General features: G+C 32.8%; 1 protein-coding gene across 1 annotated transcript in view; it reads left to right on the top strand.

Moving 5' to 3' along the window:
* The window catches only part of Bmpr2 (bone morphogenetic protein receptor type 2), a 176,169-nt gene extending 164,102 nt beyond the window's left edge, over positions 1-12,067 (top strand). Inside the window, exons 12-13 of the mRNA XM_076865429.2 lie at positions 1,745-3,024; positions 4,535-12,067. Coding sequence (XP_076721544.1) covers positions 1,745-3,024; positions 4,535-4,785 — 1,531 coding nt within the window. The 3' untranslated portion in view covers positions 4,786-12,067. The remainder of the gene's footprint in view (positions 1-1,744; positions 3,025-4,534) is intronic.
* The last annotated feature ends 2,777 nt before the right edge of the window (positions 12,068-14,844 follow it).

The raw sequence follows: 14,844 nt of genomic DNA, 5'->3' as shown, positions 1-14,844 counted from the left end.
ATTTTATATCAATAAGTCAACGAAGGGGCTTGAGTTGGTAGCTCAGCGGTAGAGCACTTGCCTTGTACGTGTGAGACACTGCATTAGATTCCCAGCACCACATATAAATAAGCAAATAAAATAAAGCTCCATAAAAAACTAAAAAAAAATTTTAAAAAAATAAGTCAAAGAAGGTAGAGACTAGTACTTCTTACTATAAATTCTCTCTCTACCAATATCTGAGGAAGGCTTGTTCCCATCTCTTTTCGTTCTAATTTTCATTCTAATTTTCTAATATGCTGTTTATACCTGTTTGAAGAGTCAGATAAAGCTTTTACATTAAATGCTTTTGAACTTTTCTTGAATAGTAAGAAGAAACTCTTGATGCTTCCTTTTGGCCTTTCCCCTGACTCCTGTGTTATTCAGCTCTACTCTCTGAGTATTGCTTCTCATCTCCAGTGTCTGTTGTAGATTCCCCTAAATCATAGTCCATTCCATATTCATTCTTATTCTAGGTTTTATTTTATTGCATCTTAACCTCTATACCTACTTAGCTTTCTTTTATATATATATATATATTTTTTTTATTAGTTGTTGATGGACCTTTATTTTATTTACTTCTTTATATGTGGTGCTGAGAATTGAACCCAGTACCTCACACATGCTAGGCAAGCGCTATACCACTGAGCCACAACCCCAGCCCTAACTTCCTTTTCCTGTGACTCTGTAACAGCCTTTTCTTCTCTGCTTTCCTGTCATTTCTCTCATAACTTCATCAGACTTCTATTATAATACCTCTTTTCCTTAAGCATCTGCTTCTCTCCTATAATAGTTTTATCTGTTAATGTTCCCAATGTTTGTACCTTTATTGTTTTAGTTAAAGCTATCCCTGGTTTTATTTTAGTGAGATCTTATATAATTATAAATGCGTTACAATGCACTGGTCAAAAATCACCACTTCTGAGGAATGATAGTGATTGTGACAAACCCTTGATAACTAGAGAGCAGTTTTGAATCTTTGAGCTTTTTGTTTAAATATTTTTAGTTGTAGATGGACACGATACCTTTATTTTATTTATAAGTGATGCTGAGGATCAAATCCAGTGTCTCACATGTGCTAGGCAAGTGTTCTACCACTGAGCTACAACCCCACCCTTCTTTGAGCTTTTGTCTGAATGTCATTTGATCCTTTATCTGCCTCATAGCCTAGGCTGCAGGACTTTCACTGATTTTGCTTAGACTACCCCAGAAAAAAATGTTCTGTTGCTAGACTGTGCCTCTTAATTGGAACTCTTTGAAGCAACCTAAAAACTTATTATTTTTATCATTTGGCTAATATAACTAAATATAACATATTTGTTGAGTAAGCAGTGGATATTGGGTTATGAAAATATGAAATAAACTTATGCCATGGTTCCTTCTCTTAACAAAACATAATGTTTAGTTGTATAAGCATATAGTTTGTAAAGGTATATTTGGTAATGTTTTAAAATTATAGGGGATATTTTTAATTTGACTCTTAAACCAAAATTAATGAGCATCTATAAAAGTCTAGATTCATATAGATTTTTCAGTAGTCTTAATTCACATAAAATTAGCATTTAGCAGGTTATTAATACTTGATTATTTTATTAGACCTTTTAAGTAATATAAGTTAGCAGTAAAATGAAAAGCAGCTCAGCCTTTAAAATCAGTGGTTTTACTTGAAGAGACTATTTGTCGTAAATGTACCTTCTCAACGTCACACTTTTTTTCTTTCTTTAAGCAACCTGTCACATAATAGGCGTGTGCCAAAAATTGGCCCTTATCCAGATTATTCTTCTTCCTCATACATTGAAGATTCTATCCATCATACTGACAGCATTGTGAAGAATATTTCCTCTGAGCACTCAATGTCCAGCACACCTTTGACTGTAGGGGAAAAGAACCGTAATTCAATAAATTATGAACGACAGCAAGCACAAGCTCGAATCCCCAGCCCTGAAACGAGTGTCACCAGTCTGTCCACCAACACAACAACCACAAACACCACTGGTCTCACTCCAAGTACTGGTATGACCACTATATCTGAGATGCCATACCCAGATGAAACAAATCTCCATGCCATAAATGTTGCACAGTCAATTGGGCCAACCCCTGTCTGCTTACAGCTGACAGAAGAAGACTTGGAGACTAACAAGCTAGACCCAAAAGAAGTTGATAAGAACCTCAAGGAAAGCTCTGATGAGAATCTGATGGAGCATTCTCTTAAACAGTTCAGTGGGCCAGACCCACTGAGTAGTACCAGTTCTAGCTTGCTTTACCCACTCATAAAGCTTGCAGTAGAAGTGACTGGTCAGCAGGACTACACCCAGGCTGCAAATGGCCAAGCATGTTTAATTCCTGATGTTCCACCCACTCAGATCTACCCTCTCCCTAAACAACAGAACCTTCCTAAGAGACCTACTAGTTTGCCTTTGAACACCAAAAATTCAACAAAGGAGCCCCGGCTAAAATTTGGCAGCAAGCACAAATCTAACTTGAAACAAGTAGAAACTGGAGTTGCCAAGATGAATACAATCAATGCAGCAGAACCTCATGTGGTGACAGTCACCATGAATGGAGTAGCAGGTAGAAACCACAGTGTTAACTCCCATGCTGCCACAACCCAGTATGCCAATGGGGCAGTTCCATCAGGCCAGACAGCCAACATGGTGACACATAGGGCCCAAGAAATGCTGCAGAATCAATTTATTAGTGAGGATACCCGGCTGAATATTAATTCCAGTCCTGATGAGCATGAACCTTTGCTAAGACGAGACCAACAAGCTGGCCATGATGAAAGTGTTCTAGATCGTCTTGTGGACAGGAGAGAACGGCCACTAGAAGGTGGCCGAACTAATTCCAATAACAACAACAGTAATCCATGTTCAGAACAAGATGTTCTTACACAGGTTGTTTCAAGCACAGTAACAGATCCAGGGCCATCAAAGCCCAGAAGAGCACAGAGGCCCAATTCTCTGGATCTTTCAGCCACAAATGTCCTAGATGGCGGCTGTATACAGAGTAAGTGGAGGGATCTTGGAACATCTCTTAGGTATTCTTTGAAGCCATTTAAATAGCTACATAAAATCAGATTGTGTTCCAACCAGTGACTGTTTACCTTTATCATTTTGGGAAATAGAAATAAACCATTTGGTTAGGCTTCAAAAGTAATTGGACTATTGTAAGAAGAAACAATTTTGTCATAAATAATTAAAAGGTCAATGTCACAATAGAAGAATTCCCAATTTAATATATGCTTTATGTGAATGCTACTTTCATGCACTTATTATGAGCAGATAGGATTAAGTAAATACCAATTTAACAGCTCCAAATAACATTATGCCATTATATTTTTTGATATATTTTTACACATATTAGCGTCTATTATACCTACATTTTTATTTTAACCTTAGTAAGTCTTAAAAGTACATAGAAATTTCAGAAAAGCGATTATGAAGAAACTATTAAAGTTGTTCTCAGTTGCTTAGTGTTATCTTTTTCAAGAGTTACATGTTGAATTCCACCTGTACTTATGGTATTGTACTATGGGCAACAGGACAACTTAAATAATAAGTTGATGCTTGGGTTTTGGCCCTAAAGGTATTACAAAACAAGATAGGAAAGCTCACTAAAATTTCTAACAGTCATCATTATACAAAATGGTTTGTCTTTAAACTGTCAATACATAAGGAAGAAAAAAAATGTCATGTTTTATGGTTGTTACAGACTATAAAATGGGCTGCAAGAAAGATACAAGTCCCCAAAAAAACCAATGTAGCCCCTTGCTTAAGTGGCTTGTATTATAGACCAGTCGACACACCCTTATTGCAGGGCTCTGTGTCAATAAAATAGCTTTCCAGGTATGGGAAGAGAGAATTACTGGACAATTTGTACCCTAATATTTCTGTCCTTCCTCTGAAAAAATATATGCTTAGATGCCTTTAAAATCTGATCTACTTTGAGCATTAAGTAGAATAATTTACCAAATTGGGATCTCTACCAAAACCAAAGAATTTGAGAAAACACCTAAGGACTTCTGAATTTTCTCCATTTATACTTGTGTGTTTTCTATATTTTATTTATTTCTCTGTAATTCAGTCAGTTACAAAAATGTTTGATATACCTATTGTTAGACATTTAGGTTGTTTCTAACTTCTTTGCAGTTTTAGTCAATATATGAAGATTCCTAACTGAATTCCTCCAGTTGAAATATTCCTGAAATTAAACTAAATTTAATCATATTCAATTTCTTTACCCTCCCCCCTTTTTTGTTTTGTTTTTACAAACACACAAAAGTACAAGTCAATAAACTATTTGCATGTTAAAAAAAAATGTTTGATATAAAGAGTTTCAAAATGAATTGGTTAAATTTTGCCTAGAAAAACATTGCCTGGCATTGTGAATTTCAAGCAATTTGCATTATCACCTTCTATAGATATTGGCTTGACCTACTCTTAAAATTCAACCCTAACCTTTTACTTCTTAATGTTTTCTTTATACACAGTTCATTTTTCCATACTTTTATTTTCAGTAGGTGAGTCAACACAAGATGGCAAATCAGGATCAGGTGAAAAGATCAAGAAGCGTGTGAAAACTCCCTATTCTCTTAAGCGATGGCGCCCTTCCACCTGGGTCATCTCCACTGAACCACTGGACTGTGAGGTCAACAAAAATGGCAGTGATAGGGCAGTTCATTCCAAATCCAGCACTGCCGTTTACCTTGCAGAAGGAGGCACTGCCACAACCATGGTGTCTAAAGATATAGGAATGAATTGTCTGTGAAATGTTTTCAAGGTTACGGAGTGAAATTATTTTTTGCATCATTTAAACATGCAGAAGACACTTAAAAAAAAAAACTGCTTTATCCTCCTGTCAGCACCCCCTCCCACTCCTGCAACAAGGACTTGCTTTAAATAGATTTCAGCTATGCAGAAAAATTAGCTTATGCTTCCATATTTTTTAATTTTGTTTTTTTAAGTTTTGCACTTTTGTTTAGTCTCGCTAAAGTTGTATTTGTCTGTTATGACCACAGAATTATATGTGTGTGTATCAAAAGTGGTCTCAAAATATTTTTTTAAGAAAAAAAAAGCAAAAACATTGTATTGCTGATAATCAGTTTGGACCATTTTCTAAAGGTCATTAAAACAGAAACAAATTAAGACAGGTTTGCCTGCAGTGGTGTCTGGTATCCATGTTTTATTTCTGTGCACAAGCTAGTTTAAATGTTGATATGTTCTTAAACATATTATCTGTTGGACATTCTTTTCTCTTGTATTTTGTTTGAATGTGCAATAGTCTGTAGACCACAAATAAGCTTTCTTGTAAGCACTCTTCCTAATGGGGCACACATTCTTCCATAATATGAACATTTTTCTCCCCTCATTCTTCCATAATCTGAACAGTTTTCTCCCTTATCTCCCATGCTTTTTGTAGGTCAGTTCTGTGACAGTGAATTTTGCACAGAAGAAAGCAGCTACCTGATTTCTTGCTTTCTCTCTCTTTTTGGAGAATGCAGAAACATTGTCTGAAAGGGCTCTGTAGAAGAAACTACCAAAACCCATTTTGAAATGCCATATTCTTTTAACCTTCCAAATCTTAAACATATCCTTCTGGGCATTTTAACAAGTATATTTGATTCTGGTTTTGGAAGTTCATAAAAGAGCAGAGAACAAAATACAAGAAATCAAATATTAGCCTTTTATCTTTTAATTTTATTTTTGTATGTACATGTTCCATATTCATTTATTTAAGAAATACATTTTTATCAGAAAACATTTAGAGTTAAACTTACATGGAATTTAAGTAAGTAGGTGGTTAAGACATTATAGTTTTATAACCTTCATTCTCTGAATAGGCTATCTTTGACTCAAAAAAATTACATTTTTCTTTTATTATAACTTCAAAAATAATTCATAGTTTTGAACCTGTAGTACTTTATTATGTTCCCAAGCAAAGCCTAGTGACTTTATGTGAAAATGATTTCCTTTACCCATGACCTAAAACACTGTGTAGAAAAATCATTCAACTGGCATGCCAAATCTCTATGGTAGGAAGGAATACTGCCAAACTTACCTTTCTTGAACAGGCTGAGATTTACCCTCTCTCTCTTTGCAAAACTGTGTATTTCATCCGTAGTCCTCATTTCATAATTTCTCCTGTTGCTAGTTTTTCACATAATCTCTGATATGTGAGCAGAATTTATTATTTATATTGCATTAGAATACACCTTTTAGTGATAGTAAACCCTTAAAATAATATTGTTTTTAAAGCTTTCTTGCTTCTTTGATTACTTATAATTTTTTCTAAAATAACAAACTCTGCATGTTTTTTTTTTTAATTAAGCACTTTCTTTCAAATAAGGGATTTTTTTTCCTAAACAAATTATATTCTGACAATTTGAAAACAGTGATCTCACTTATTTTTTTCAGATTCATGGAGTACTTAGTATAACATTATCTGATTAAGTTCTAAGATTTTTCTGGGACATAAAAAGTTAGAGAAAAACATAAATCCCCAAATTTCTGATTTAGGTTCTTACCTCCTGAACAAAATATTTTCTCATTCATACTCTCTGTCTTGAGCATTTAGTAAAAGACAGCTTAAACTTCCCAGCTGGCTGTCCAAAATACTTGTGACTTATTTATATATAAGCCTTCTTATTGCCATCTGCTGTGATGTTATGAGTTAGAGATTACAACATTTACCATTTATTCAACTGGATTGCTGATTACAGGTCTTGATTCTTAGAATTAAGATTATTTTTAGTGCCTAGGATTTCCACCTTTTGTGTTTTATTTGGACCTTTCTTGTGATTCAGACCTTTAACATATTGTTTAGTCTTCTGGCATATAATTTTTTTTCATAAAGCTATTATCTTTTATCTTTGTGACAAATTATTTGTAGTTTTTCCCAGGAACTTTTCATTTAGTTCTCTTGTCTTTAAAATGCATTTCAGAATAGTCTTTTCAAACATTTAGGAGACAATATTGAATCAAAATAAATTATATTCCATCTCCAAGCATTAAGGATAAATGACTATCTGAGGTTTTAACTGACCTTTTCCTATCAGACGAAGAGTTGTGTATGCTCTGGTAGACTTTCTATTTGGGCCAGTCCACTTTAAGTTTTTCAACATTTTTTAATGTTCAACAATAAAATACTTTAAAAAAATAACTTACCCAATTAAAATAACTGCATAGTTTCCATTTCATGTAAACATGTTTAAAACAATTTTCTTTCCCCAGTTATTTTAGTCAACTGTTGAAAAAATAGGAGAGGTAGAAAGTATGGATCATATTAAAAATTTAGGTTAAATTATACATCAGACTTTTAGAATTTTTGTAATATATAAGGAAGAAAATCACTTTAAATGATTTAAATTATATAATTGCTAATTTTATTCATGTAACAATAAATGTTTCTTAAAGCTGATAGTTAAATGCTATCACAAAATTTTGCATTTAGAAAAGAATTTGGGACTTTTTAAATAAAGGGCCACTGAATTTGAAAATATGAAAACTTATTTCAATAGGTATTAATGTAACCTTAAAAGTGTCATGCTAGGTAATCATGCTAGGTAAGTCTAATATCAGTTCCCTCAACAAATTTAAATTGTATACCAGAATTAAGTAATTAAAAGAACTTGATTTGGATTTTGTTTACACTAAGTGATTTAAATATAAATCCTAAAACCTTTTTCTTTCTCTTTTTACATTTAAATATTTTCTAAAACTTTTTTCTAAATGCATAATTGGGAAAGAAAAAAAAACTGTTCCTGTAGAAAGTATGAAAAGGCACATACAGAATACTGGGAGATATATATAGTACTTAATCCTCACAGTGACCCAAATGAGCTAACATTCCCACTTTACAGATAAGGAAAACAAAGTTAAGAGAAACTAGATAATTTGTCCAAGGTTCACATCTAGTTACAGACAAAGGTGGGATTTAGCCTGTGTCTGCCTCTCTACATCTCTTATGTGTAGCACATTGCCTACATACTGTATGACAGGTTGTGTATTGTACTGACATTTTTAAGAAATTCAGTCATTATATTCCAGCACAATTATGGTTTGTATATAAGCCAAAGCAGACACCTTAATGATTTTAGCAGTTAGGCAACCATAAAATGTATAGACTTGCCTATGCCTTTTGTTGCTTAAGACATAATTACTAGTTCAAAACAAAATTCAATCTTAAGTTTGCCACCTTAAAATAATTCACCTAACTCCTAGCTTTCTTATATTGCAAAACTAAAGGTAAAGTAAATTTTAAGGGAAAAGTGAAGGTAGCTTTGGGAACATTTTCCTAAAATGATTCCATACTAGATTTGGAAAAATTAAATTAGCATAGAACTTCAATCTCATCAATCCTTTGAAATTTTTAATCTTTGAAATTTCTGCATTTAGTGATTTTAGAAAATTTGTTAATCCAGAGAACTAATTGAATAGGATATGGGAAGGATACAAGGATAATATTATCTTTCACAAAGTAATGTAGCTTCCTCATATGTATTTACTTGTTCTAGAAAATGTACATTGATTCTGAATATAAAAATAACTAGAAAAGAAGAAACACTACTCAAGTAAGTATGTGTTTCAGTTGGAATTATCACAAAATTGGCAAATCTTTTTATGTAAAATATTTACAAGTTTGTCTTATAAAGCCAAGTTAGGCCACAGCTATTATACTGAATTTTTAGTCTCTGTAAATATGTCTCCTGAAAGTCATTTTAAAAAATTGAATATGTCAATAAGCTTTTTATTTTCTTTTTTTCATACTTACAGGCATGAATATTTCATTGGAGATTATTAACTCTTAGAACTTATATTTCTATACCACATTTTATAAATACATGTTGAACTTACTACCAGTTATATGCAGGTTATTTTACATAATTATTCACAGATTGCTTTATATATTACCTTATCTTCTTAGCAAACTGTACTCTTATAATCTGCACACTTGATTATCTAGACCAGCCATTCTAGAAATTGAGTAATAACTCCCACATACACCCCAGGAGTCTCTTTCAGACTGGGATATTTCTAAATATTCATAGCCTTGATTGATAGTGGGGTTTTTTTTCCAGCAATGAAGTTGCATTTTACCTTTGAGATTATGAACTATGCAAACTGCCCCAAACTACCTTACATGATCCCTTCCTAGATATATTCATTAAATAAATCTGGCAAATCACTGTTGGAGCTAGTTACACAAAAGTTATTATCCAAAGAAGGCTTTTCTGCATGTTTCCAGATTAACATGAGAAAAGAGGATATCACAGAGAGTGCTCTAGTGCACCTACCCATTACTCTCCCTGATTGCCACATGGTTTATGACTGGTTTACTCTGTCCCTCTGCTATCTGACTTGCCATTTTATGTGTCAGAAAAGTTTTCTGCATGTCTATTCTGTCTCCCTCTTGCTTCATTTTTAAATCCATTTCTTTACCCAGTAGGAAAAAAAAAAAAAAAAAAAAAAAGAACAATTGGTCATCATCTCCAACACTGTTACTCTAGTATACTTCAGACTTCTCAGTTAACATCTTAATCTCAGTTCTTCAAACAAAATTGTTTCAATCTCTTTAGCTTTTCCTTCTCAGTTCTATTTTAATGACCTTATATTTAAGAGCACATAAAATTATATTTTATATTCTACTCAAATTAATTACTCCATTTAAGTAATAGTTCAGTAGTTTTATAGAATTGAGAGTTAGTTATCATTTGACATTGGATTCAATCATCAGACCACCAGCAAATCAGCACTTAATTTTTATATTATCTAACATTTTCTATTGTGAAGTTTTTATGATTTTATATTTTCATTAATTATAACTAAAAAGCCATGCATACAGAAGTGTATATCATTTTGCCATTAAAATTTTTAACTTACATTGCAGTAAGCTTAGTATTTATTGAACCACAATGTTTTACATTTCTTTGTATCAGTTGTTGTGTTGAACATTAAACACAAGATTCATTTTTAAAAACAAACCCTACAAAAATCAGGTATAATTCCATGAACATTTTTGTAGACCACTTTTGAAATACTTATCATTGTTTTGCAACATGGACTGGACTATAACAACTTTATTTTAACTTTTAAGTGACTGATTAAAGTTGAGTGTTTGCATATAAAGAAAAATTTAAACATTTATATCATGGCAGATACATTTGAAAGTAAATAATTTAGGAGAATTTATGCTGTGTATTAAAATTATGCCCCAAATAAATCTTTCATATCTTTAAAAATTCCAATTCCGTTATTACTGTGATGTTTATAGCTTTGTTATTAAACCTTGTGAACATATGCATTTATTTTAAAAACTTAATTTGACAACCACATTAAAATCTGAGTAAAAGAAGGAATCTTTAGAAATAAAATTACTTCATTAGGGTGTTTAGTTTGTGACTGAAGATTTAAGAAAATTGCTGTATTTAAAATTACAACTTTATTTTTTTTCAGTTTTAAAAAATAACATATGGGTTTTTTTCCCATTTTATTTGTACTTTTAGTTTTCAGAAACATCTTCCTGTTTTAAAATCACTTTATAGACATAGTATTACTTAAAAACTCAGGGCCCCTTTCATCTTTTGTATACTGAAAAAGTTCAATTGGTAGCAAACAAGCAATTAGATCCAGTTGAATATTTAAAGTGTTTGTTGCACAGTTTATTTAATGACTTGTGTTATTATTTGACTTACTTCACATAGACATAATATCAGATTTCTTTAATCATAAAAACTTGCCCAGTCCTGTAATTATTGAATAAAAAGAATGACTCAACTAATTAGCTACATGTTACAACAAATTTAGGCCTTAGAGTTGAAGTACTGGCTTAAACCTTTCTGTTCATTGATTAAATGGCTATCCATGATGGGACAAATCATTTTGTTTTGTTTTTTTAATAACAAAGTAATTCCTCTGAAAATTTTCTTAAGAGGTAATTTAACATTATAAAATTTTCTTCTAAAAGTAAACTATTGAGTTTATAGCTTTAGTAATAGCTTGAATGATTCTGAGAGATAATCTATGGTAATCTATCACATTGTCAGAGCCAAATAGAATTTTTCTTTGAATCAGATAAGCTCAAGCTCTAAAATGGTATGCTGTGTTTAATTCTAGCAATGAAGTTGTTTATAATCAGTCTCTTGTCTCAGGATCCCCACCTTGTTACCAATCCTCTTAAGTATGTAAAAGAAGCTTATTTTTAAAGAAACTTAACAGTAAGGAAACTAAATTACTAAAAAATACAGCTAAAAAATTGTTAGATTCTGGTTTATCATTGAATTGCTTGACTTCTGTGGCTTTTCTTATTCTGGTCACATTTATTTATTTAAGCAATTTTTGTATGCCTTGTTATTTCATTTCCATGGAGATTATATTGTATAAGTGTTTGTATAAGCTGGAATCATCTTTAGTTTTCTGTTGATGATTTTTCAAATGAAGATACATGGATAATTGTAAAATACACTAACTCCTAGGGTGTTGTAGTAGCTGAAACATGGAAATGTGTAGCTGCCATGCTTTTTCTGAATGGACAGGAAAGACATAAGCTACAAAGTATTCATTTCTGAGGATGCTTTTCTAAAAAAAAAAAAAAAAAAAAGAAAGGCTGAAAAATAATGGCACTTCCTCAGAACCCTCTTTCTTGTTAACGGGTATCTTTTGTTGGTGTGTTTTGCTCTTACATTACAGATAGAATATCATATTATGAATTTATGAATAATTACTTTCAATTATTTTGCTTTTGTATAAGCCGTCTGAGACCTTGCTATGCTGTACAAGTTGTGTTTGATGGATCAGTGTGAGTATGAAATAAAGCAAATCACTTTTCTTTTGTATTATCTATGGATGCCACTATGAAAGCTGACATTAAGCCACTAAAGAGTTTTCTATGAATAAGTGTAAGTAAATGCTTTGATATATATAAACCTAAATAAAAAGATTGTATTGATACAAAGACATTGGAGAAGGAGATTTTAAGACAGTTATTTAGGTTTAAAAAGGCTTGCTGTAAAATGGTGCATTATTCCATTTATTAAAGATCATATTAATGGCAACAGTAATTGTACTTTTTTATTTTATGAGGTCTCTAGAAATTATTATTACTAGTATGATATTTTAGGTATTTTGCACTAGAATATTAAATGTTCAACCTAATATATCTACAACTAACTGTGACACATTAAAAAAACCCTGAAGTTAGAATAATACTTGCTACTTTTTGGCCACCTACAGTCTGCAGGGTTCAATCCTCAGTACACCAGACAAACACACAAGGCTGGGGATGTAGAGTGCTTGCCTGGCATTCATGAAGCCCTCAGTCATCTTCTGCTTTATTCTATGATGTTTCTTTTTTTTTTAAAGCTTTTTTTTAGAGAGAGAGAGAGAGAGAGAATTTTGATATTTATTTTTTAATTATCGGCAGACACAACATCTTTTGTATGTGGTGCTGAGGATCGAACCAGGCCCACGCATGCCAGGCGAGCGCGCTACCGCTTGAGCCACATCCCCAGCCCCCTATGCTGTTTTTTAAAGGTGAAGTTTTATATTTGCAACTTGTATTTTATTGGAATGACATTATTTGCTTTTTAAAAATTGACTAATTATTACTATACTGAGAGAGATCAGAAAGTATGTTTTAATTTCTGCCCTCCAGGAGCTTATACCTATTATGGAGGAGATAAGGTGCCTAACCAGGAAATGGTTACTTCCAAACAAGGTGATATTGTAAGTGCCCAAATATGGTAAGCCGTATGCCCAATATGTGTTTGAAAAGCCAAGGAGGACTTCAGCTGAGAAAATGATTATTGAGCCAGGATCTTGAAAGGATGAGTGGGATTTCAACAGGACTAATGAAGTAGAGATAAAAAAGAATGTGGACTACAAATAAAACAGACTAAGTAGAATTGAAGTTTTGAAAGCCTTCCCTGGATAAGTCACACAGAAAGTCAATTTGTTCTCTTTGAATGCCTCATTAGATCAACTTGAATAATCACCAAGTATCATAGATAACAGTTCAATAAACATTTATTTACTTCAAAATAAACAACTTAGCAGGGTGTGGTGGCACACACCTGTGATTTCAGTGACTCGGGAGGCTGAGGCAAGAGATCACAAGTTTGAGGCCAGCCCCAACAACTTAATAAGACCCTGTCTCAAAATAAAAAGGGCTGGGGATATAACTCATTGGTAAAGCACCCCTGGGTTAGATCTCCAGTACCAAAAAAAAAAAGAGAGAGTAGTTCTGAAGTTACATGATATTTAAAGAGAATAATGTATCCTAGTAAATTAAGACATTTGACATTTGGGGGTGGTCCTTTCACTGCTCTGCAAAAATGAGTATTCAAGTTGCCTTTAAAGGCCTGGGTAGGAGTAGCTCAGTGGCAGAGTGTGTGCTTAGCATATACAAAGCCATAGGTTTGGTCCCCAGTCAATCCAAAAATCAAGATGTCCTAAAGTGAAAGATGGCAAGGAGGTGGGTGTTCATTGTAGATATAAGGTCTTAAGAAAAGCTACCCTTCTTTTGTCAGGTGCTTCCTTCTCCCATCAAATCCTCAATCAGCCAGCTTAATTTCCCAACTATAGGATTCTTCTCCCCTTTCTACTTAGTTAGGAAGGAGGTAAACCCCTATTCAAAGAAACAGGCATCCTTTGATTTTTTTTTAAGTTTTAATAAATGGAACAAATGAAAGTGAAGTTTTCCTTTGCTTACCTACCTCCCCAATGATAATTAAACCCATTAATCATTTATGTCAGATATGGAAATATGCTTAATGTCCTAAGGAAAAAATATTTAAGGAAACTCATCAGTCTCTTTAGATGTCATACGACTTCAGAACTACCAAGTTTTTGAAAAGTTAATGTTTCATTTATTTATTTTGAAGTAAATAAGTTTATTAAAGTAGTTTATTCATGACATTTGGTGATCCCTATAGGAGTCATATCTTCTCACTTTTAAAAAGTATATGAAAAACTATTGTATCTCTCTTCTCTTAAATTTCATTGTCTCTTCTACCAGGTCACTAGGTTCAAGTTTCTACCTGAAATTCCAACTTGTCTGCGTGCAGTGGCTATATACCTCTGGAACCTTATCTTCCTCCGTTTCTACTATAGTTTACAGCTATGTGTTTATTTTATTTCCTATACTAGATTGTCAGTCTTTTGCATCAAGAGGGAATGTGATCAATTTTCTCTCTTTAAAGTACCAATGTTTAATTTATGGGTATGCTGATATCAAAGTCTTTTTCCCCCCCATTTTAAAAGTAAATTCTCACTTATCCTGTATTAATCAGGCTTTTTAGTCTATCTGGTTACTCTTTGTGCTTGGAAGTAATTTAATTGCAGGTCATTTCATAAGTTATTTTATGGGCTTGGTGGCACATAATGGGAGTTAAAATTGTACAAAATGATAAGCCCTGAGGAAATGGGTAGGTTGCTGCCTATGACTACAAAGAAATTTAAATAAACAAGTGGCAGATTTACCTAAAATCTACATTCAGCACCATGACTGTAAAAAGAGTAAGTTTAAAAATTAGGTTCATTAGGGCTGGGGTTGTGGCTCAGCGGTAGAGCACATACCTTGCATGTGCAAGGTCCTAGGTTTGATCCTCAGAACCACATAAAAATAAATAAAATAAGGTTTAAAAAATAGGTTCATAAGTAAAATGCTTTTGTCTTTTTTTTTTTTTTTAACTTGTTTTGCTCCTTACGTTTTCAATAGTGTTAGTGAAACACTAAAATCCCCACTCCTCTGGTGCCCAGCAAGCAAATCTGCATACTATTTTGACCACTAGGTGGCTCTCTTACTTCATGTTCTAATAGCTGGGCCTCTCCA

The sequence above is a fragment of the Callospermophilus lateralis genome, chromosome 9 (genome assembly GCF_048772815.1).
Source record: "Callospermophilus lateralis isolate mCalLat2 chromosome 9, mCalLat2.hap1, whole genome shotgun sequence".
Lineage (NCBI taxonomy): Eukaryota > Metazoa > Chordata > Mammalia > Rodentia > Sciuridae > Callospermophilus > Callospermophilus lateralis.
This window is presented reverse-complemented; position numbering and strand designations above follow the sequence as displayed.